Raw genomic sequence first — 26,207 nt, 5'->3', positions numbered from 1 at the left:
GATATTTCATTAATTAATTTGGGAATATTAAGTCAGTTGAAGTTAATTTGAGAATATCTAAATCCGGTGCCGGTCAAAATTTCGAACGCCAAAAGATCTCCCTGAAAGCCAATATCCTGAAAGCCAACATTCCAGAAGCTCAAATCCCGAAATCGGTTTTTAGGATTTTCAACGGAACCCTTTTGATGAATTTTATTTAAAAAAAAATGTTCCTATTACTTAACCCTCTAACGAGTAAGACCGCCTCCAGGCGGTCTTCACTAAAATCACATTTACAGCGACAATAAAGGTTTTATTTATTTAAAAGCGCTATAGTGTCCTCGATAATAGTCTTATAAACATCACTTGAAAGTTTGAACTCATTTTGACTCTTCTAGTTGCTATTCCCAGTTTTGTGTGACAGGTCAGAGAAAAAGCAACAAAAAATATTTGTGCAAAAAAACTCATTTCCAATTTCCATAAAAATACCGATTTAAAGTTATCTGACTAAAATATAAATTTATTTTTTACTGAAAGATATGTCATTCTACTTTGTATATTTCATTTAAAAAATTTAAAAAAAAAACTAAAAATGTGAATTTTAGAAGCAAAAAGAGTTTCAAAAAATATCTATATTTTCTCACCTAGCGCCCAAACTAAAAGAGATAATGAAGAATGGATGGTTTTTTCGACTTTATTGGATCATAATTATCCTAGAAAACATTGTTTTAGAACTTTTTTCGCATATTAAAGAAAACACCGTTAGAGGGTTATAGTAAAGAGAGGTAATCCGGATACTTTTCATAGAGTGCGACTTTAATGCTTGTTTTTGGACTGATGAAATATTTTTTTCGCCATTCCAAATCAATAGAATTATTCTTTGTTTAATTTAGAATCATAATAGAAATAGAATTTTAGCAATAATATTGATGAAAATTAATAAAATTACGATAATATTAATATATGCGCAAGAATGTTACTGCGATGCTTTTTTGTAACTCCGTTGAATTCGATGAAACTCGGATGCTCATTTTAAGGAAAAGTTTAATGCATAAAAATGAGAAGATATTATTTCAAAAACATTTTTTTAGAGTTTTATTCCATCAATTCATTTCATTAATTTATTATTTAATTATATATATTTTTATTTATTTTAAGATTGCACTCAATTCTTTGATTTTTCCTCGGTTTTCTTGGCTGACTTCCTCCCACGTTTTTTCTTTTCAGCTTCAATTGGCATTTGAGCCTTTTCCTTTACCATGTGTTTCTCCTTTAGTTTTATCTCCTTTTCTTCTGCCCTTATTTTTTTGTTCCTCTCTCTGGTCAACTTCCGTTCAGCAATTTCTTTCTTTTTTTGTAAATCCTGCCTCAATTTTTCCTCCTGTTCCGCGATAATTTCCTCGGAAGATACAATATACTGGTGTTTGACATTGCTGGTTTTGACCCTCTTCTTCTGACGACGTTTTGGAATTTCTCCTGGCCAGAAATAGCATTGTTTTAGTGTGTCGAAGATCTGTTGAGTTTCAGGAGGATCGAGAGTCTCAGAAGTTGCAGAGAGTTGGTTCCCAGGGATGACTGGATCATTTGAAGGATTATTGTCGGTGGCCTGATCGTTCTGGTTATTGATAATGGACTCCTCTGAATGTTGGAAAACAATTTTCGGGAAATAAAGACCAGCATAGAAAAGTGGCCCATCTATCCAGCCACTCTGTGGTGACGTTCCCATTTTCCATCCTTCTGCGTTGTGAATGGCAATTTTTGGAGTAATGTCAGTTTTATGAACAGCCATTGGAGGAGCAAGTTCGCCAGTAGCTGACACCCTGAGGAGTACTGTGATACATTGCTTCGGTCCTGAATTTTTAAGAGATGGAACTACACGTGAACCTCTCCTGGACAGGACATTTCTATCTTCCGGTGTCAAAAAGAAGGCACTTTCGTTGCAATTAAAAACACGGTCTGGTGAAATGCTCAGAAGGTTGTGTTCTGTGAAATATTTAAGACAATTCTGAAACCATTCCGTGAGGTCTTCAGCAGTAACAGTAGCTCTTTCCAATGAAAAGGATTTTGGCTTGCGCATGCTGAGCTCTGGATGACGCTTAAGAAAATTCCTGAACAAAACGTCTCCGGGTCTTCCAGCTGTAAAATGGTTTGGAATTTTGTAGACCTCACAGATGAGTTTAACGCTGTCCAGAACTTGTTCCTTCCCGAAGGGATGCCAGCCATCCGCACATCCCAGGATCCATTTGACAAGTTCTTTTTCCTGTTCTTTTGAAAGAATTGTTGGCCTGCCATTGGGGCACTCTTCCGGGTATCTGCCAGACAATTTGTTGTGCAGTGTTGTTCTTGGGACATTGAATGTTTTGGATGCATATGCTATGGTAGAACCATCTCGTACACACTGCAAGGCATTCCTAAGACCTTCCTTAGAGTAGGGCTTGTCCTTATATGTCTTTTATTTTGTTCCCTTTGGCATCTGAAGCAGAAAAAGAGTCCTGAACAATGCAAATTCTGAACCAAAACATTGACTTTCACCGCATCCGACTTGCATCGAAATGTAAACATTCACAAAAATCACCTATTTCTGTATGAATTATTAATATAGGGGCAATCATCTTCCAGATGGACCCCTAAATAAAAAAAAAAAAAAAAAAAAAAAATTATTAATATATTATCAATAAACTCTTACTCACCTTGTAGATCAATAACTACACTAACTTTTATTAATAATTTTGATTGCAAATAATGTTTTATTATATAGAAAAAACACTAAACTTTTTCCAGCGACGAGCTGTCAACAGCAAAATTTTCTCAGAAATTAAATTTTTAGTACACAACCCAGCTGACCCGAGCTTAAAAAATATTTCTTTTACCCACTTATTAAACCGATAAAAATATAATTTTTGGTTTTTCTTAAAGTAGAATAGTTATATTATGATACTTCAGTAATTAATTACAGAAATAAAAATATAAATTATATTTTAAGTGGATGTATCCGAGTTAAATCGGTCGCGGCATCCGAGTTTTGCAATCATCGGAGTTACATGGCCTTACTATAAATACCATTAATTTTATCATTATTTGTATTTTGCACAACATTGCCATAAGTACTACTCTTTTACGTTTTTTTTGTTTTCAAAGAAAATCTCGTACTTATAATTGTACTTGTACTTATATATACAATAAATAAAATTTTAAATTCTGGAAAATCTCCCAAACAGATAAAATCGGTGAGACAGCATATGAAATCCAAAAGATCTCAAAACGTCACTATAACATCAAGCTCTAACATTATTCCATTCGGTTGAAAAATACAATCTCTAAAGTTTTTTTTTTAACTTTTTACCTTGAAAAACTACTATAATGAACAATTCAACGGTATTTTATAACAAAATTTCCGTCTAAGCACCATCTAGGGTAAAATGGTACAAGTTGGACCATGGTAAAAGTTGAACAATGGTACAAGTTGAACAGGGCTTTTTTTTCTTGATAAATGCAGTACTTCATTTTTATTTGTGTATTTTTAATACTTTTGGTTTTATAATTTGGTTCCCTGTGCTTAGAAATAAATTTTGTACTGTATTTATCAAGAAAAAATCCCTGTCCAACTTGTACCGTCGAATTGTCCAACTTGTAACACTATGCCCAATTTGTATCACTTTACCCTAAAACGTATTAAAAAAACATATTAAAATTATTCAAATCAGTCTAGATTAGATGATAATACTCAATCTGTCTTGATTTGTCCACTAAACTGTAGGGGAAAGTGCTCTCCCTTTGAACGTTCATACCTTCAAATAATGTGAATTTTCTTTAAGTTTTCCTAAGAGACTTAAACATTTCTATTAAATATTAGTTAGCTTATTATAAATTATGTGCATGTAGAAATCTCTTAGGAAATGTAAAAGAAATTCACATTATTCGAAGGAATGAACGTTCGAAGGGAGAGTACTTTCCCCTACATGTACGTACACGTACAGTGGTTCTGCTAATGTGGAAGAGTAAGGAGAAGCGTTCTCCCCAGGTGAAGGAGACTCCAAAATTAAGAAAGGTTACCTAGCAGAGAAGAAGTCTCAACTTCTAAAACCAAGCACCTTCTAAAACACCAAATTGATAGGGTCGGCATTTAAAAGCCGTGTAAGCCTGACTTACAGAGTCTCAAGGCACTTTCTGGTAATTAGCTCACCCAAAAAGCAGAATAGCTGCCTTATAGAACCAAGTATTAAACAAGTCTTTGAGTGCACTTTTAAAAGACTTATAGTGGGAATTTTCTGTAGAAATTCCTATAGGAGCTCTTAAGATCCTTAAGAGTGCGCCACTTTACTTATAGTAATCTCAATGATGGGACCAAGAGCGTTATAAGCAAATAAAAGGATTTTTGGTTCTATATTGCCTTACTTAAGGAATTCTACAACACTATATTAAGAAAAAATTGTTTCTTGGGCAGGGATCAGTCGCAGTAAGGGTCCTACCTAATATCGATATCCTACCTATATCCTATCATAAGTCGACTTATGAGGGGTCCTTCGAAGGCCCCAAGTGTCTGTCTGTAACCGTTTGGGTTTGGCGTCAGGCGTGGTAATTGAAGGACTCACACATACAGGCAAACAGCGTGACATTTCGCGAATTATATACTGCTTTCTCTCTTCTTTCTCTGATTCACTGACTGGTACAATTTTTCTGCTTTTAAAATTCTAAATTGCATATTGATCAAATATGATTTTTCGTTTACTACATTTAATTTTTCACTGCTCATTTACAGAATGATATTAATGAATATACAAAATCAATATGATAATATCTCCTGTTGATGCCGTATTCGCTATAACAAAATTTCTTAAAATTTCATAAATTTCAGGAAACATTAGAACCCCTTAATTATCCTTAACTTAATAGACTGATCACAATGATGTAAAAGATGGGTGCGTTTGGGGTCAATTTGATGTTTTGCCACACGGATGACCCTTTTAGAGACCTCTAACCCCCTTCTGTCCAGAAGAAATCCCCTCATTTTAGTTCATTGAATGAAAGGAAGTTCCTCTGTGTTGTTTGAGCTTTAGCATGTGCCGAGAGTCAATCATGAAATTGCCGCAAAACATGCGTCAAGCTTAAATGGAAGTGATTTACTTGGCGGAGAATTTATGGGAGTGTGTGTTGTGTGTTTATTTTTGGGGTAGAGTTGTGAGCTTTTACCAGACAGATTTACGACACGACAAGTAAATCTCCAAGCTCTCCTGCAAAAGTCCTCTCGCGTAAATTTTTTTTTGTCTCCATGACAAATCAATAAGAGTAGATCCCGAGTTAGTGGATTGGTTGATTGAGAACTTTTTCTGCCAATAGCCTAATTTTCTTTTCAAATTTTTTTATTTGTAAATTCAGAGAGAAAGGACAATTCTTCTAACCCTTTTTTTTCTGGTGAAAGTTTACGACACAAAACAAATAAAAGTTAAATAACAGAAAATCGTATCGTTTATACGGAAATTGCTCTAATCTAGGGAAGAAAGAAGGAGACTTTTCTGGTCCTCTGGAGTGTCAGAAAAAAAAGCTCAAGAGCCAAAAAAGCGCCACCCTTATGCCGTCTATAAACAGAAAAGTGCTACACGGTTTTTTTTTACCATGGTGCCTTCTCGTCTCCCGGCATCTCCCCCAAAATGAATAATGGATGAGAATTACCGGCTCTCATGGTTTTTCCTCTTCCACTGGTGTATAGTACAAGAACTCGCCGGACTTGCAGACGAAATTGAATCCCCACAATTACATTTGAATATTTAATTGGCGGCTTACCTTTTTCATCATAATGGGAACTCTATGCCATGGAATTAATTTTGATGCTCTTCTTATACTCCAACAACACACGTAAATGTGGTCAAAATTCCCTCGATACACCTTTTTTTTCCACCCATCCACCCTTAAAAACCCCATCAAAGGGGGTAGAAAATTTTCATTCAAAATTATTTACGGGAATTTTTGAGCAATTCGCCCAACAATAGAGCCTTTTGGGCATATGGAAGTTTTACAAACTCATGCCAGCGACGATAGTTTACAGAGATAGTTGAGGGTTGTTTATAAATATCCAAAATATGGATAAGAGGACAGATACTATACAACATTAATTTGTTAATGCGAAAGTTACAGTTTTTGGACAATTAGATGGGCTTGATTTCCACAAATTCAAAATTCTACATTCAACTTTTGATGTCTCTTTTCCATGATTTTCAAGGCTCAAATTAATATTTAAGGTTAAGATATTAAGATCAAATGATAGAAAAGGTAATCAAGTGATTTTCTCAGTCTTTTCTCGTATTAATTTTGATATCACTAATTTTGTGTTGCAAACCCGAGTAGAGATAATTACCCGACTAAGTAATGTCACTATAAATTGGGTGCATTAACACGTCTCTACCAAGTTTGACGGGATGCCAAATGTGTCTATCATGTGGCGTTGCCCTGATTGCAAACCCCGTTGAGGCTTACCTAAATAATAAATATTGCAGGAATTAAAGGGAAACTCTTAACTTAATATGCCACCCATTTTCAACTCCCTCAGAGTGAACTAACCGCAGCGACTGATATTTATTTGTGATAAGGGTTTAAGGTGCTATTCCAATAAAAAAAAATTAAATAGGGAAATCTTTCTATTCTATATTTTCTTTTAGAGTTTTACGGTTTCTAAGTGCTTCTGCATTGTCGACTTTTTTGTGTTGGTTCCTGTCTGGATTGTTATCTGGATTGTAATGTGCTAAAAAAAATGTTCTAAAGACAGATATCACTTTTAATTTTTCATTGGAGCAGCACCACTAAACGCGACTAAACGTGTTATAGGAATGAAGGATTGGGATTGGTTGGTTTGCCCGTCAGCTGGGTTAACGGTTGTCGACTAGGTTATACTTACGCATTAACTTGGTAGATCACAAATCCTTTCCTATTATACCTATTATTAAATTCTGCCCACTTTCTAGTCAACGACTTTCTTTAAATGCTTGACTTTTTTTTGGTATACACAATACACAATACATTCTTAGGGGAAAGTACTCTCCCTTCGAACGTTCATGCCATCGAATTATGTGAATTTTCTTTAAGTTCTCCAAGAGATTTACACATTTCCATTAAATATTAGTAAGCTTATTATCGAAATAATTGTGTGATAATAAAGTCAAATATTTTCGGAAAAATAAAAAAAAATTCACATTATTCGAAGGCATGAACGTTCGAAGGGAGAGCACTTTCCCCTAGTTGTTAATGGATACTGAACCCGAAGAGTAATTTCGCACCATTTCCTTAGAACAATAATGTTGTTTAACTATCTAATGGTGTTTTCACACTTGCACATTAAATTTTAATGCCATTCACATTAATTTCCGCTAATGAGCATATAGCGTGTGATTTATGTTTTGAATTATTTAATATTCAGGATTTGATTTATTTGTTGAAAAGTTGTTAGATTATGCAATCAAAAATTGGTTTTAATTAACTTTCATTAGATTCTCCTTATTTTTTGACGTGAAAAGATATTTTTGCTATAACTTATTTTAAGAACAATTTTTTTCCAGGGAAAATTTACATTTTAATTTAAAAGAAAAATGGATCAAATTTTTACCAGGATAATATGAAGAAAAGGATTGTGTTCAGGAGTTTAGCATTTAGTCAAGTTTTATTTTTCCCTCTAATATTCTCACAAAAGATTTAATATACACATAAGAGATAGGTCAAAATGTCACAAACATAACAAAATCGATTTTTGGATAAAAATTAATTTAATGATTTATTCGGTTAATTACTTGTGAGGATGACTTTGCATGCCTGTTGTACGGAAGCTTTTCTTTAAATCTAGCTGTTAGGGAATTTACCTAAAAAATAGATTAATCTCGCTGGTTACTTGTTCTATGGATGCCCTCTGGCCACCTTCCAAGATCTCTCACCTAAAAAACAGACGTAATTCACCAATTTAACTCCCCTTCTAAACGATTGGAGTTTCCCGGAGGTATTCTCTCACCTGAAATGAGACAAGTTCTTACTGATCCAGGCGAAAAGGATCAAACTTTTCTCATGCAGAAAGCTCCTTGGGCTCAGCTTCACTTCCTCGATCAAATCCTTGCAGGAAAACACAATCTGACTTTTTTAAATTTCACTTTTATTTAAATTTTCTTGTTGCATCACGTTCTTCCAAAATCTTGACAAAGACTGTGTGAAAAAAAAACGGTAACTCTCTCTCTCTCTTCCACTCTTACTTTAAGAGACCATAATTATTTGAAGAGGAGGGAAATGTGATAGGAAATAAGAGAACTTGTAATAATATAAGAGTCAACTTAAAATTACGCTCAATTTAAATTTATATATTCAAATTCTTAACATTTCTCCCCTAATTTTAAGATGACGTTTAATTCAAAACTAAATTAATGATTTTACGAAGAATACAGGTTTAAATATTTTGTTTTTTTTTTGACTTTTTTTTTTTTTTACTTGAATTGAGACTAAATCACTGATCATGAGCATTCATTGTCCCGTACTGGCAATTTTACCAACTTGGTAACGGGTCTTAAGAAAGACCTGCCATTTATCTTCACCTGTGCCACCCTAACCCTTTGATCTGTACCAGGGAAAACCTTTTCTACCAAACCAATAGGCCATTCCAAACTGGGCGCGACATCACTCTTCAAAAGCACAACATCTCCAGGAACAAGATTTGGAGACTCTTTATTCCAACGATGTCTTTGTTGCAAAGTGTGCAGGTAGTCTCGTTTCCAACGTTTGAAAAAATCATACTGCAACTTAGTGCATAACTCCCAGCGCTGAACTCGATCCGTCCTTTCAATGTCACCTTGAGCAACAGGCATCTGCGTAAGAGCTCCCCAAGTGAGAAAGTCTCCTGGAGTTAAGCTGGTGGGATCTCTTGGGTCATCAGTGATTGCGACTAAAGGTCGGCTGTTGAGCACAGCTTCGATCTGAATTACCACTGTATTCAACTCTTCATATGTTAGAGATACAGTACCCACAATTCGTGAGAAGTGGTGCTTGAACGACCGCACAGCCGCCTCCCATAGACCTCCCTGATGTGGCGCTCCAGGTGGATTAAAATGCCACTGTACATGAAGGCCTGATGAAAAATCAGACAACTCCTTTCGGGTTTGGTGCTCCTTCAACAGCCTTTTCAATTCCTTCGCACTTCCGACGAAGTTGGTCCCATTATCAGTGTACACATGCGCAGGGAGACCTCTTCGTGAAACAAATCTCTTGAATGCTGCTATGAAAGCGTTAGTGGACAACGATGTTAAAAGTTCGAGATGTACTGCTTTTATTGTCATACACACGAAGATTGCCACATAGGCTTTTTCTTGCGCTGCTCCCCTGGGAAGTCTCTTAATCATGATGTGACCAGTTAGGTCGATTCCAGTGTGAAGGAAAGGGCGTGTTGATGTGACTCTAGAAGAGGGGAGATCACCCATCAATTGATCTGATTTTGGCGGTTTTGCCCGAATACAGGTGATACACAGGTGAATAATCTTCTTGACGGTGTTTCTGCCATTCAAAAGCCAGTATTTTCTTCTCAATGAGGCTAAGGTAAGTTGGGGTCCAGCATGAAGAAGTCTGTGATGCTCACGTGAACCGAGTAGTTCTGCAAGTTTTCCTTTTGGGATTATGATCGGATGGCGTAAATCGAAGTTCTCTGATGAGTGGTGTAAACGACCTCCGACTCGCAAAAAGCCTCCTGAATCCAAAAAGGGATTAAGCTTTCGCATGGGATTTGGCAGACTGTTATAACGATTGGCTCTTACAGCTGTAATGATTTGCGACAAATTTTTCTCCTGTTCCCACCTCAACATAAGAGTTTCAGCTCGCTGCAATTCCTCAACTTGCAAAGACTCAGAAAAGGAAATTGCGGTACTACGAGTCCTTCGGGTGATTAAGGTCTTGAAAATTGTCGCAGCTCTGTTAATCCAGCACAACACCCGGATAATTCTCAAGAATGAACTGTGATAGTGCATGAGCATACCATGAATTGTTCTGTCCTGCTCCGCGTCTGTTGTGCAAGCGAGGGCTTTTAAAGTTTCACATCGTCCTCCACTTGCTGTAGATGGATTAAATTCTGAAGGCCAGTTGTCTTTTTGCTGAACCAACCAATCGGGCCCATACCACCATAGATTGTTTGTACTTAGAGCCTTTATTTTTGTACCTCGAGACAGAACATCCGCTGGGTTTTGGAGGGTAGACACATGTCTCCACTGAATCGCGTTTGACAGACTCAAGATTTTTGACACTCGTCTTCTTACAAACAAATCTTTCGTACGATTGGGTGAGTAGATTTGGCATAATACAACTGTTGCATCCGTCCAGTAGAAGCAGTGCTCGATCGACAAAGCCTGGGAAACTGATGACATCAATTGAGTGGCCAGTTCAGCTCCACTTAATTCTGCCTTTGGGATGGTCAGAGTTACTGGGTTTTCTTCCTTCGTAGTGATTGGCATCAATCGGGATTTTGAAACTATCAAAAATGAAGATCGGCAGCATATATCATCCTCGCACACTAAATAGATTGAACAACCATAAGCAGACTTGGAAGCATCGCAAAATGCATGTAACTCACGGTGACTTGTGTTGCGAATTGTAGATGCCCATCTTGGTATTTGTATCAGTTCAACATCCGCCAAATCATCAACGAAGGCTTGCCATCGAACAACTAATTCCTTTGAAATTGGATCGTCCCATCCAACCAATGTTGCCCAAGTATCCTGTAGGATGATTTTTGCCGTAGTCACTATAGGCCCTATGAGTCCACATGGATCGAAAATTCGTGCAATGGTTGATAGAATGTACCTCTTTGTGGGGTTTTCTCTGCAGAGTGGACTGGTTACTCTGAAGTGAAAAGCATCAGTCCTGGGATTCCACAAAATTCCCAAAGTTTTGGCTTCATCATCCAACACAAGAGCTTCAGTTTCTGGTGTGGAATTCTTATTGGCTTGAAGAACATCAATGTTGTTGGTCCTGAATTTTGAGAGCTGCATTCCTGCTCCACTGAGAAGATCCTCTAATTGCTTTTTTGCTGAGATAACTTCATCCACAGTTGGGGCAGAGAAGAGGCAGTCGTCAACGTAGAAATTCCACTTCAACATTGATGCAGCCTGCGGGAATTCACCAACATTGTCATCAGCTATCTGATTCAATACTCTTGTTGCTAGGTACGGGGAAGCCGATACCCCAAAACAGACCGTTCTAAATCGATAATCTATGACTTGACCACTTTCAAACCAGACAAATCTGTGGAAGTCTCTATGGGATGGGTGCATGAGGACTTGGAGGTACATTTTCACAATGTCACAAGTCAAAGCAACTTCATGCAGACGGAATCGCCATAGGATGGAAACCAAAGTTGGCTGGACAACAGGGCAAGTCATGATGCAGTCGTTGAGGCTCATACCGGTTTTTGAACGTGAACTGGCGTTAAACACGATTCTTATTTTGGTTGTGGCCGAGTCTTTCTTGATTACACAATGGTGGGGAAAATAATATGATGGATTCTTCATTTCCGAAATGGGAACCTTCTCAATTATGTTGAGTTCCAAATACTCTCTGAAAATGGCATCATATTCCGTCCTTAACGATGGATTTTTTCCCAATTTCCTGTCTAGGTAATTAAGTTGACGAACGGCAAGACCTCTATTGTTGTCCAATTCTTTCACCTGGTCCTTCAACGGAAGCATGACCATATATCTCCCATCAACACCCTGAGAAGTTGTGGAGCTGAAAAGGGTCTCTACTTCTTCATGTTCGGACTGGATAGCAAATTCCTTGGGCACTTCTTCCACTTCCCAGAACTTCTTAATAGTGCGGTCTATGCTGGCCAAGGTTGTGAGGTTACATGAAGCCACGACTGTATCCTCAGTGGAATAACAAGGGCCAACAACCAGCCATCCGAAGATGCTGTGTTGTAACATTGGGAGCCCCTCCCCAAGGATATGTCTGTCAACTCCCAGAAATTGCCATGCATGGCTCCCCCCAATCAACAAATCAATCTTTTGACGCCTAAACCATGTAGGATCCGCCAGTTCGAAATGTGAGGGAATCTGGATTTTGCCTACATCAATTTCCCAATTAGGTTGCTCCCCAACAACCTTCATCATCACAAGGCAGTCCAGTGAATGCATCTGAAGACCTGAGCTTGTTTTCACTTGCAAATGAACCTGTGTTTCTTGCTGAGTGGATTGCGAAATCGAACCAACACCATCAACAATGAAATTTGTATGGGAAGGAGTGAGTTGCAATTTTCGAGACATGAATGAGGAAATTATATTGACCTGAGATGCAGGGTCCAAAATGGCTCGACAATATTCCTGAGTGTTGTTATTACCCAAAAGTTTAACTCTGGCAGTTGCAAATAACACATTAGACCGTACCCCTCGAGATCTACCCGAGCAATTTAAAGCAGTTCCACCATTGGAAGGGATGTCTTGAGGTGGCACTGTAGGTGGACTTGTGGGATTTGCATAAGCATCATGAATCAAGTGATTATGCTTTTCATTACAAAACTTGCATGATTGATAAGTACAATTATTGATATCATGTGAATCGATTAAACAGTTTTGGCAGAGCTTTAAATTCTTAATAATTTCTAATCTTTTCTTTGGTTGAAGACCCAAAAATTTTCTACATTTGTATAATTTATGAGGGCTAAGATTACAATGTTTGCAATTCTCGCGCTTTTGCTTTTCAGCTTTTTCGGTGACGTGTGAAGAGACTTGCTTGGACTTACTTGTGTTTTGCGGTGGGGGACATTCCTCCAGTTTCCGACATCTGTTATCCAGGAACTCATCAAAATCCTTCCATGTTGGTACAGTGTCGGGTTTCTTCTCGCTCCACAGTGTCCTTGTTTGATGATCAAGATGGTTTAGCGTCCAATGGATGAGCCAGGGATCCCTACCCGTGACTTGCAATGCATCTATCGCTTCCAATGATTGAGTGGTGGATGATTGGAGCTTCCTCAATGCTGCAGCACTCGGTTTGGTGATCGTCTGTTGATCTAAAAATCTCTCCATATGTGACTTCACAATTAACATCTTGTTATCATATCTCTTTGTCAAACGACCCCATGCAATATCATAATTTTCGGCTGAAATGGGAAGACTTTCAAATAATGCAAATGCCTGTCCCGTTGTATTCGTCCTCAGATATTGCATTTTAATGGCCTTGGTCAGATTTGGATTTTTGTCAACACTTGAGATGAAAAGGTTTTTAAAAGTGGGCCACTCACAATATGAACCCCCGAATGTAGGAAGTTTGATTGGCTCAAGTTTTGTGGTGGGTGTGAAAAGCAAATCGGATTCATTGAGAGGGTTAAGAGACTCATTGAGATCAATTCGAGATGCATTGAGTATTTTAGAGATTTCTTCACGTTGCACATCCATGAGATCCTTGAATTTTGATTCTTCACTTAACCTTTGTTGTCGCTGCTCTTTTAATTGCTGAGACATCAAATGAATCAGCTTTCCCAGGGCTCCACCTCCTGATTTGTCATCAGGGTTTTCGAGGGTTGCGAGTCCAATTGTTTCTTCAGATGCAGCGCCTTTTGAGGCTGGAATTGAAGCCAATAATTCACAAAAAGCCATCTCGGTGTTCATGCAATCGTCCAGAAAGGTCAGCATCTCCTCATTCTCCTTTTCTCTCTCTTCGGGAGCTTTTGCAGCTGTAATAATCTCCATCTGGACTGCTTGGAATTTTTTCTCAATTCTCCCAATCATATCCCGATGAGCAACAAGCTGAGCCTCCGCGTTTTCCTTTTCCAGGAGGGCTGGCTCATTCTGATATTTCTCGAGGATCTTTTTCAAGCTAGTCAGCTGCCCTTTGTAGGCACGACGGCTGAGCTCTTTGTCGGGCATCCTGAAGACTCAAACTAGATCTCCGTAGGCGCGGCAGGACCAAGTGTTAGGGAATTTACCTAAAAAATAGATTAATCTCGCTGGTTACTTGTTCTATGGATGCCCTCTGGCCACCTTCCAAGATCTCTCACCTAAAAAACAGACGTAATTCACCAATTTAACTCCCCTTCTAAACGATTGGAGTTTCCCGGAGGTATTCTCTCACCTGAAATGAGACAAGTTCTTACTGATCCAGGCGAAAAGGATCAAGTGTTAGGGAATTTACCTAAAAAATAGATTAATCTCGCTGGTTACTTGTTCTATGGATGCCCTCTGGCCACCTTCCAAGATCTCTCACCTAAAAAACAGACGTAATTCACCAATTTAACTCCCCTTCTAAACGATTGGAGTTTCCCGGAGGTATTCTCTCACCTGAAATGAGACAAGTTCTTACTGATCCAGGCGAAAAGGATCAAACTTTTCTCATGCAGAAAGCTCCTTGGGCTCAGCTTCACTTCCTCGATCAAATCCTTGCAGGAAAACACAATCTGACTTTTTTAAATTTCACTTTTATTTAAATTTTCTTGTTGCATCACGTTCTTCCAAAATCTTGACAAAGACTGTGTGAAAAAAAAACGGTAACTCTCTCTCTCTCTTCCACTCTTACTTTAAGAGACCATAATTATTTGAAGAGGAGGGAAATGTGATAGGAAATAAGAGAACTTGTAATAATATAAGAGTCAACTTAAAATTACGCTCAATTTAAATTTATATATTCAAATTCTTAACACTAGCACTTAAGGAGGGTCTTCGTCTATCCGATCTACCATGTCGGATCGATGAAACCTATTCTTAAATGATAGAATTAAAAAAAAGCTTACGGACGATTAGAAAAGCAAATAACTCACGAACGTCGAAGTCATTCATCTACGGTACTCGTCTGATATTCCAAGACCTTTCCAATGAATCCAAGCTTTCCAAATTCGTATTAGAAATAAACTCTCTAGAGCCCTTTGAACATTTGATATTGAAAAACTTATGAATTCGACAGTTATATCAATCGTTATACAGTGCTGTCTCTCTTGCACAGTTTGGGTACTATTTTTGACAGTTCTCTCTCTGAATATGCACAATTTTTTTGAAATTCCCAACGGTTTTTTCTTTGTTTTAATAAATTATCATTTTTTATTGTTCTAGAATTTCCCGTGTTATTTTAAATATAATATGAGACAGAAAAAATAAAATTAAGAAAATTAAAAACAAGAAAAATTAGTTAACAAGAAAATAATTTTCTTTATTAACTTTGTCAAAATGTAAACAAATTGATTTTGAATGCAACCGACACAAAAGCTGTGCATATAGAGAGTGTGCATATACAGAGACAGCACTGTATCTGCATATTGCAACCAACAATTTAATATCGCATTAATTCAGAGTATAAACGAAAAATAATGGCAATGAATTAATAAAAAATAAACCGGTTAAATGAAGCTTTCGGCGACGAAATACTTGACCCTTCCTCAAGCTTATAATCAGATCCAAAAAGATTAATAAATAATTTAAAATAATAATTAAAACAATATCAATATCAATTTATAAACATTAAAATTAAGTATTTCTGTGTATAATAGTTTATAAAGTTTTCTTAAATGGGGTATGATTTTTTTTTAACTAAACGATGTGTTCTAATAAAAATTACTCTCAATCATATCTCTACAGTATTTGTCAAATTTATTATTCCGTCCACCGCTGTCTTATTCTTGTCAACCAGCCTCCAGAATAAATCTCTGAAAAAATTCTTTCAATACAACATAAAGTTTTCGTCTGATTTTAATGCAATTTTAATGCAAACGACAAAACATTTAATCTAGTCTGTTTATTTAATTCAACAAGTCTCTTTTATGAATGATCAAAGCATTTTAATTATTTTCCTAGCTCAAGTTAGAGTTTTAATTATCTCAACAAAATAAGTAGAATTGAGTTGTTGAGAGGTCATACGTCTTCCCAAACACAAATCAAGAAAATATGTAAGAGGCGGAACTAATAAAAGTTTTCACTGAGTAAATTTCATAATAATGTCAAATCAACTTCCCATCCGTAAACAGAAGTTGAAAATTTGTTGTGCCATAATTAAAAGATGCCTCAAAGTTTGCAAAACTTTCCACTATATATAACAATATGCAAGAGGAAATGCCTCAAAAGATAATGCCTCAGGAAATAGTCAGTGTTCAGTGTTATAATATGTGGCGAAATACCTTAAGGAGACTGAGACAGTTGAGGTAAAATTAATTAAAAATTCATTATTGTGTCTCTTAAGCGATATCACCTACCCACCCATTCAAAATACTGAAAAACTGCCCCCACAGAAGGAAAAACCTCAGCGTGACATTTTCTAGCTGGAGCCACTTATCAAGTTTTCTTTCCTCCCACCTCGAAAAAGCTTCTTGTTACATTTAAATGGATAAAAGTTTCACCACATTCTGCCCCACCATCATTATCACTCTCAGGGGGATGTTGTCACCTTCATTTCAACTTTACAATTTTCCACTGTCTGTTGACGTGGTTGTTTTTCCCGCCCATCGTTCCGGAAAAGTCCAAAGGAAAAACATTGCGAGAAGCACCCAAGTTCTACGGTGGAGGAACCTCATGAAATTTCCATGGGAAAAAAATATTCAGCCAGAGTGACTTGTATTAATTCAGTCCAATAAACTTTTTCCCAAGAAAAGCTCCAAGCCTTGGCACCTTGTTTTTCTCCAGGAGCAATAGACTTGTTGTTCGAGCACGAGAGTGAGTAAATAATTTGAGAGAAAAGCCTACAGTTAAAATCTTGATTAAAATTCATGTATTGCCACCCGGTGTCGTGTCTTTTTCTCCAACCGCGCACCCCACCCATCCCCCCTGCCAAGGCATTGTATTCATTGAGGGCTCACACTGACGATGAGCCCCAAACCCCAACGACCACCTGAATTGGGGTTGAAATGTATGCAAAATGCTATAAAGCCAAATGTCGACACTTTCTCAGACAGTGTGTATGCTGCAATGAACAGACCTTAAATGTTTTGCACAGTTTTGCTTTTGAGAGGGAAAAGTTTTGGGGGTCGATGGAGTTTCTTATGTGAAGCTTTCATGCCCGGGATGCGCTGTTCCGTGTGTAGGGAAACTCAGGGAGTGACCAGAAGGGTCTCAAAAGTTCAGGATTAATTGCTAAATAAAACTAAGAAATTATTCATAAAATAAGATAGGAGTTACTGATAGCCGGAATTCTTTCAAACAATAATCTGAATGATTTCACAAATGAGAGTAGTTGAAATAGTAGGTGAGATTATTAAGAATTTCACCTAATAATTCTGGGCGATCTACTATCAGTAGATTTTTCCAACACGGGATATATGACAACATGATGAATTGTAACATACGATAGGGTGGAGTAAGTACTTTTGGCCACTTTAAGGTTTCATGTGCTTGTAATTTTTGTAATCTTTATTTAAATAAAATAAAATTTTGTACAAAGATACTTTAAAGCCGTTTCTTCCTAATAACCCAGGAAAATTCCCAATTTTTTTGGATATTCTAGTGAAGAAATTATTTTATGCAACTATCCATGTTTCAGGACTTTTGGCCACTTTATAACCACTTTTAGCCATTGTGTGTAAGCAATTTTGGCCACTTGTTTCTAATAGAATTTTAATAAAATAACAGAATAAATAGCTCTCGAAAACTTTCACAAATACACAGCACAAGTCCTATTCTTATATAACACCAATTTTATGTGATTATTAGAGTATTTAAAACGACTTTTTGCACATTTTATATTTGATGTAAAAATCAGTCAATAGTCACGATTGGTTTTACTGAAATCCGTGAGCTGCGCCACGTGTAAAATGCATGGGAAAATGAATGTCCAAAAGTACTTACACAGCCGAAAAAAGTAAGCTCTTTTAGCCACATCCGATTTTCATTTAATTTGTTTGAAAATCTTATTAAGAATGATATCACAATAAAATTTAGTTACTTAAGAAATGGACTTTCATTGAATAGCATCAAATATTTTCATCAAAAATATGAAATAATGCAAAACAATTTGTCATTAACAAGTTTCTTAACTGTGTTATCACACTTGCACATTAAAATTTTAATATGATTCACATTAGTTGTCGCTGGTGAGAGTCCAAATGTGTAATTTGTGTGTTTGAATCATTTTGTATTCAAAATGTGACCTATTTTTTGATAAAAAGGTAGATTTAGCCCGCAAAATTTGATATAAATTGATTTATAGCATTAATGCGAAAAATTAATGCGTTTTTCTCTTTAATTTTATAATATGAAAAATATTTATGCTTTAGGTAAATTTAAACTTATTTTTGCGGGCCAAGTCCACTTCTTTATCAATAAATAGAAAAACCCCAAATATTGAGTGACTCAAAGACACAAATAACATATCTGGACGCTCACAAGCGACAATTAATGTGAATAACATTAAAATTTTAATGTGCAAGTGTGATAACGCCGTAAGAATACCAAGTTTTTTCTAGTGATTGTTTACCTTGTCGAAAATTTCTTTCAATGACTTAGAATTAATCAAGTCGATACAAAATTAAATATGGTTTTCTGACTCGTTAGATTAGAGGTCAGTAAATAATTTTCCTGTTCTAAATAAACTCATAATTGCCTTACAATGTGATTTTACTTTAGGTGTCCAAAAGTGCTTACATAGCTAAAAGGGCTGACTCTACCCTACGATTAATTCTAAGGCATTGTAGGAGAACTCTGCCATATTTCGGATATGTTGCATATAAAACCCAAAGCCTTATGCGCTTACGGCTTAGGCCGATGACGGTTCTGCGAAAAATTGATAGGAATGTCATACAATCATTAGGGGAGACTGGGCCAAAAAGTCACAATTCGAAAATTTTAAAATTCAATATCTTCGAAGATAAATAAGATAGCGACTTAAAATTTTTTCCATAGATAGCCTCCATAGGTCTTCTTCAATGTCGTAAGTTTGTTAGAATTTGAACAAGTAAGTCAGGAAATAAAAAAAATCGAAAGTTTTAGCCCTATTTTTTAAATATTTTCCGTGCAGAAGATATCATTTATTAGCTACTTGTATTAAATTTGCTGCACTGGTGAATATTTACCAAATTATCCGGATATTCTTTGAATGCGAATCCGCTTTCTATTTTAGAATTTTACAAAGATTCTTTTCTCCAGCAGTCCTTTTATTAAAAACGACCTCTTGGGGTAAAAAGTAACAAAAGCTATGGAGCAAAAAGTAACAAAAACCGAAACAATTTCTGATGTCCCACGTTGAAAAGAAACGTCAATGCCATGTGTCGCCGCTTGTTGTTTGCATTGGTCAAACGATTTGCAGTCTTTTGTGTGTTTTTTTTGTAAAATAGCTTAAAATGCGCTTTTTCGCTCAGATTGAGAAAACGGTATTTTACAAAGGTGTAGAAGAATAAATTTCCTATAGGTATTAAATTTACGGAATCCTGTAATAAAACGAATCAAAATGTGATAGTATCTTATGCCTGATACTATTTGCCCCAGCATTTTTTGAGAATGATCACAAAATTACCTTTTAAAAAACGGCTCGATATATATATTTCCTTACAAAATAGAAGAAAATGACTTTCACAGAGTTGTAGAGCGGTAAATTTCCTATAAAACTGTGCAAATTCGAAATTTTGGAGGTGCTCGGGTAGCTTGTAAAAAAATAAAATATTCGTTTTGTGACTTTTTGCCCCAGTCTCCCCTATTCTTATAGGAAATTTACTGCTCTACAACAATGCAGAAGACTATTTTCCTCTATCTCGAAAGAAATGTGATTTTGGAATCATTTTCTAAAAGTCGATTTTGTGGAGATTCTCAAAATTGCTGGGGCAAATTTTGTCAAACTTCGGATAATTTGTGACGTTTTATTCTCGCAAACAGGGGCATGACATTTCCTATGTTTCCCATAGCGAGCCGAAAAAACTTTTGAGTTTATTAGCTGTTTTCTGTCATTGTAGAATGAATCATCAAATAATACAAATACAAAATAAAAGCCAATTTAATATAGAATAGGCAACCAAAAACCCCAAATTGGCAACCTACGTAGTTTTGGAGATATCTCGTGAAATGTGTACGAAAACAGGGAAAAAATTACACCAAAACCGGTCGCATTTTTCAGAGCTAATGTCACCCCCCCTCCTCGCAAACGTTAAAAATATCAAATAGACATATTTTTATAGGAAATTTACTCCTCTACAACTTTGTCAAAGATATTTTTTCTCTATCTTAACGAGAAATGTGCTCAAATTGAGCTAATCAGTATTGATATTTTCTGTAAGCCAAATATTCCAAAAATAGAGCTCAAAATTTCATTAGTTTTTATTTTACATAATTCTTCCTCGAATCACTTGAAAATTTAGAGGTTTAAGAAGGTTCATGAAGGCTATATATAATAAAAATTTCAAGCATCAGTCTCTTTTATTTTAAAAAATAGTAAATATTGAAATTTTCGTTTTGACAAATTTTGCCCTAGACGCCTTTATATAACTTTCATAATAAAATTATTTTATTAAATATTAATTTAAAGCCATGAAGAGTGTAATTTAAAACTTTAAATTAGTCTCTACTCAGAAAAAAAATTTAATAAAATTGCCTGTAGGGGGAGGTGGGGCTACATTGAGCTGTGGGGCTATATTGTTATACGACTTTTTCGCATATTTCTAAATAAAACTGGTCCTTACAATTATTTTATTTAGATGCACAATTATTTTGTCTATCCAAATTACATCATGCTAAAACCCAGTATCCACTAAAAATATGCGAAAAATCGTATAACAATGTAGCCCCACAGCTCAAAGTAACCCCACCTCCCTCTAAATATTTGTAAATTTCCACTGGTGACTTACAAAATATTTGTGAAGCCTCTTACCCCTTATGTATAGTTCGTAAAAGTTTATACTTTTTTTCACAATTTTTATAAGTAAATGAGAATGTTAAGAATCTCACCTAATTCCCAAAGATCCTTAGGCGTTCATATAAAAGATTAATAAAATATTTTAATTTTGCAATAGAAAAGTGCCAAAATATTGATAAAATAAGATATATTAATTTATTAATAATATAAGCGTTTTGTATTAAAAGTAATTTATTAGATGAGCACATATATTCTGCCAGTAGAAGAGGTCGAAAGTTTGGAGTGCTATATCTCAGCTCCTAATGGACATAATTGAATGGGTGAACTATTGTTGGAAAGCTTGGCTCATTAGCTTTCAGAATCTGGTCCGCTAGAACACTCTCTAAAACATATCCAAAAATGAAATGCATCGATGGTCTGGTTCTTGAGATATTCCTAAAAGAGTGATTTCTGGAAGGGAAGGATAGACGTTGGGATGAAATTAAAGTGACATTTGGATTCCTTCGATAAACTTATGGGGGGGTACTCAGAACATTCCAAGTTTATATCTTCTACAATTTGTCCAGAAAATTGTCATTTTTTCTGTTCGTGTAACATTTTAAAATTTTTGCAAAAGTCGATGAATAAAAAAAAGTAAGATGTTCAAAAAAAAGTTTCTTCCACAAATTATACCCTTTGAGTTTCACTAACAAACAATCCATGTGCGAGAATCGTGGGTCATTCCTGGTCCCAGTAGTGGATGGCCAAAAATTACGTTGCATAAAGTGTCTTCTTGGACATAAATGGTTCTGGATGACCATGGTTTGCCCATAGCATATTACATATATCAGATTCTGAAAGCTAATGAGCCAAGGTTTCCAACAATAGTTCACCCATTCAATTATGTTCATCAGGAGCTGAAATACAGCACTCCAAACTTTCGACCTCTTCTACTGACAGAATATATGTGCTCATCTAATATTAATAGATTTTTAATTTATTTTTCGTACATTTTCTTTCTAAGCGCCGATTACAGCCTGAAGTTAACTGATGAACAATTCTAAATTTGGATTATTCTACAATTTATTAAAATTCATTTTGTTCTTTTGATATAAAGGAAGAAAAAAATGTTATCCAATGTCATTTGAAGGTCATATAAATCAGTTTAATAAACCGTCTTTATATAATTTTTGCCTCTTCATTACAATGAGGTAGTTCATTATAAGCATCGAACAGACTGTGCCATTGCTCTTTTAATCGATTTTCAAAGAAGTAATGGAGAAGTGAATATGACACCTTCATTGTTTTCGATGAGATAACTCACTGAGAACAGCGCCATCCAGTGTAAGTAAAATGTCCAAGGCGGGAAATATTTTCAGTTGTTCAAAACAATGCAGTTCACATTATTCACATGTATTTTATACTGAACTTTAATTTTACTAAGCCTAGACAGACTCATTTTAAATGTATTTCAAAAGTTTTCACAAGAGTTTTATGAGTAAAATATCCTTTGTTTTGATTTTTCCTGGCATCAGCTGATTTCGATGGTGGTCGATGAAATTTCGAACAATGAATTCAAATAGAGAATGTTAACGGACTACAGTCAAGAAAAGAGCAATTGACCGGGCAATTGCTTTTTGCTTTTTGTTCAAGGTATTTAAATTTGGCTAATTTTACTAATACATCATTTTCTTTTTAAAGAATATTGTCTCAGAGAACGGAAAAAGATCAAATTGATGCAAAAATTGGTTTGATGCCGCAATTTTTTCAATATTTTTTCCACGTGTAAAAAAATAATGAAGGAGTAAAAAAGCAATGACCATGTAAAAAAGCCCAGTCTGTTCGATGTGATAATGTCTCTTTTCAAATTACATTCAATTACGTTTTATTGAGCACATAAGGTAAAGTGCCCTCGAGTCGACCAGTTCCTCGACTCCGACCGGTGGTCAATATTTGAATGTTTGATGGTGAATTTCTATAAAATTGTCACTGATTCGTATTTGTTTATGGAATAATTGACCTATCAATGTTAGCTCATACGCCAAGTATTAGTGCAAATATAAATAAATTGAATAAATAACTCTACCGGTCGAACTGAGGAACCGTTCGACTTAAGGGCACCTTACCTTATACACATATATTTTGTTTGTTGCACAAAATTCTTTTAAGATAGCAAAAAAAAAGTTTATCTGCAGTGGAGGCGCCTGATGAAAAGCTCTCAAAATGATCAATTTGACAACCGAAAAGTGTTGCAAATCCTGCTCAAGTGAGCTCTCCGGGCACTTTAACCACCCAATCCGCCTTGCCAAAGTAACATAGAGTGACTCATTGTCTCTACCTGCTCCCAACCCCCTTCCAAAGTGGGTGGTTGGGTGAAGATTGGCGGTTGTCTGACAACCAAAGTGCGACTCACTCGGGGCAGACAGACAACAACGGCGCAATTCCACTCGAGGCGGCAAAGTGGAAATTGGGTGCGAGAGCTTTGCAGAAGCGAATGAAGAGGGAAAATTGTGGCTTTTCACCAGCACGATAAGAAACACCCGTGCCGATTGAATCCTTGTGATTGAGTCTGCAACTCTTTCTGCATTAATTGCTTTTGCTAATTCCTTTTTAATTCATTTTTTTTTCCTTGTAAGGTCATAAATTCATCAAAGAGATTTGTAAAATTAAATTTCTGACTGGCAATTAAAAAAAAGAGAGAGGTATAATTGATTTTTGGCTGTAATTTGCAGTATCCTATGCACTCAATTGACCTCATTAGCACTCAACATGCCGAAATTAATCCAGGACAATTTTAAAGCTCTCTCTTTTGATGCCGATTAAATTTCATCAGACAGCAGCATGAATTGTTCCCAATCACTTGATGGTTGTTCAGAAATTCAGTCATAGCAATGATTGCTGCAGAGGAAATGCTGCAAGCTGTAGCCCAAAATTCCGAGAAGCCTTTTCCGCCTCTTGTGGCGTTTCATAGTGAAATGGGAGAAAGTGAGAGATAACGTAATTAGCAATTCATGTTCGATTTTCTTCATTATTCTCAGTGATTGTTACACCAATTCATCATATATTCCCTATGCGCGTGTTTTACAACATTTCAAACACCTTGCACAATTTTCAGGTTCGTCCAGAAATTTATGAATCCTTTGAGAGGATATTTGAAATATGAATTCTTATTAGAGCATTGGTGACAATCTTGTGGTCTCTAGAAGAATTTTTAATGAAAATCCATCAAAGTACTGTTTTTCGATAAAAATTTCTCACAATAATGTGTAGATACCATTTGACAATTTCGTATTGTACATATTTATTTATTTCTCTCCATTATGTTTTCAAATGTACTCGAATTGATTTGAAAGGTAGGTATCTCAAAAGCTTTCCATCGGGTTCCAAATGTTCTTGTAATTTTCTTAAGTTCCAAAATTCCTAATCGCTCGTCATTCATTTTACGATGTGTGAGATTTTAGTTTACCATAATTGGTAAAAAAAAATGCTCCAAATTTCGGACATGTTGCATAAAAGCTTCGAAATCTTAACTGAATTTCCACTTTATTTATTTTCAAGATTATTTCCTGGAACTTTAGAAAAAGGTTTCCCATGTTATCCTTAAAATTATTTTAAAAATAATCAAAATTGAAATTAATTAAAGTATAATTTTGCATGCAAAGTCGGACATCAAGTTTATCAAATTCTCTTGCCTTTTGGAAGTTTTCCAAGAGTTTTTCTAAAGAAGCGAGACTGTTTGTATCCTTGAAATTGTGCACAGAAAACAATATTTTGAATAAATGTTTATGAATCTCCACTGGAGACTTACGAAAAGAACATAAAACCTATAACTCACGAAAAAGTTCGTAAAAGTTTGTACATTATTTTACAAACATTTCTTTTTTTGCTTATCTAAGAAAACTTTAGAAACATTTGACAAAATTTTACGAATATTTCTCTATGTTTACGAACATTTACGAACAAATATTTGTGAAAGAACAAAAAATTATGGCCAAGTGATCAAGTTACATAGAATATTTGTGAAAGAAGTACAAACTTTTACGAACTTTTTCTGGGTTATTCAATTTGCGAGCATTTCGTAAGTCCTCACTGGGAATTCACAAATATTTACAAACAATCTTATGAAATATTTTCTCTACTTACGAGCTTTAGAAGTTAAAACATAGAAAAAATTAAAATTCATGGAATTTTGAGAAAGAAAAGAAGTGTCCGATATTGTAAACAGTCCAAAATTTGACTTAATTCCCCTTAATCATTAAACTTTTATTTTAAATTTTACACAAAATCATTGTCTTTAAGTGCAAAGAGAATAATAAAAACCGAATATAAATATTTCTGGTAACTTAATAAGAAAGATAGAAATATTGGAAATTGAAGACATTAAGTTAATTGTCTGTTTTCACAGAAATATTTCCACGTTTCTTGGAAAGTTTCTTTATTCCAAAACACGTTCCTTGGGCAAATGGTTTGTGCTTTTATTAATAAATGGACACTCAAAATTCAATATTTAAATTTACTGTCTTGTATATTAGATTACTTTATTAGCCACTTTCTTTTCAAAAATTCTAAATAGAAAATTTTGAAAGTTTTTTTTTAAACCAGGGGGCCAATTCTGACCGTATCTAGTCAGACTACATATATGTAGTCTGACTACATAGCTGTACATGTACACTGCTGGTGAATGTGTGTGAGTGTAGTCGAGACACATTTTTCAGTCTTGCCGTATCCCTATCTAGTCTCTGGGATTCATTAAGTTGGTTAACGAATTGAAAACGCGACAACCCCTGACTAGATAGGAGACTACATAGCCAAAAACTATCTAGGCACCTCTTGGACATGCCTAGATGGCAAAAATTTCTCTGAAATTGACCAAAAATGTCTTTAATATAGTTGAAGACATTCAGTAAATGTAAAAAATGCTAAATAATTAAAGTTATATGAAATGTATGCACAAATTCCACATATTTAAAATTGCATTTTTTGTATGCAAAAGTCCACTCAAAATTAGAATATTTCTTTGCATCTAACGTTTGAAAGCTTAGAATCGCTGTTATTTGAATTTAAAATTTCTTTTCTAAGGTTAATTTTTTTATGGATGTATGGTTGCCTATTTAAAAATGTGCCACCCTTAAATTTTATTGCTCGAATTCAAAGAGGAAGCAAGAACATTCTCATTTCTTTGAAAGAGAAGATTAAATTAAATTAAAAAAAAGAGATATAAAATAATATTTTGATGTATTAACTTGTTCATTTTCCTCTTTAGAAGATATAAACATTTAAAGACTTGAGGTCTCGTGTTCACTAATCAAGATAATTAGTGAAAATAATGAATTATAAAGATGTATAAATATAAAGAAATAGTTTTTAATCCACAAGTTTTGTTAAAAAAAGACTTAAAAATTCTGCAAGCTACGTACATTTTGTCTGAAGTCCTCTTACATTCTTAACACAAAAATTAGTAGAACTCTTTAATATCTCTTTTTAGAATATTATAACAA

General features: G+C 35.4%; 2 protein-coding genes across 4 annotated transcripts in view; both read right to left on the bottom strand.

Annotated features, from left to right (window-relative positions):
• The window catches only part of LOC129807711 (carbonic anhydrase-related protein 10), a 196,858-nt gene that overhangs the window by 76,799 nt on the left and 93,852 nt on the right, over positions 1-26,207 (bottom strand). The gene's annotated exons all lie outside the window — the stretch shown is intronic.
• LOC129807708 (uncharacterized) lies at positions 8,087-14,613 on the bottom strand. Its single transcript, XM_055857157.1, has 3 exons — positions 14,256-14,613; positions 14,110-14,181; positions 8,087-14,049 (listed from the first exon to the last, which is right to left on the bottom strand). The coding sequence occupies exon 3, from the start codon at positions 13,842-13,844 to the stop codon at positions 8,460-8,462; it is 5,385 nt and encodes a 1,794-aa protein (XP_055713132.1). The 5' UTR covers positions 13,845-14,049; positions 14,110-14,181; positions 14,256-14,613; the 3' UTR covers positions 8,087-8,459.

Source organism: Phlebotomus papatasi, chromosome 3 (assembly GCF_024763615.1).
Source record: "Phlebotomus papatasi isolate M1 chromosome 3, Ppap_2.1, whole genome shotgun sequence".
In the NCBI taxonomy this organism is placed as follows: Eukaryota; Metazoa; Arthropoda; class Insecta; order Diptera; family Psychodidae; genus Phlebotomus; species Phlebotomus papatasi.
Note: the sequence above shows the minus strand (reverse complement) of the source record. Positions and strands in the feature narration are given on the sequence as shown.

Excerpts from the sequence above, each read along its gene's own strand:
- LOC129807708 (XM_055857157.1), bottom strand. The coding sequence starts at position 13,844 with ATGCCCGACAAAGAGCTCAGCCGTCGTGCCTACAAAGGGCAGCTGACT.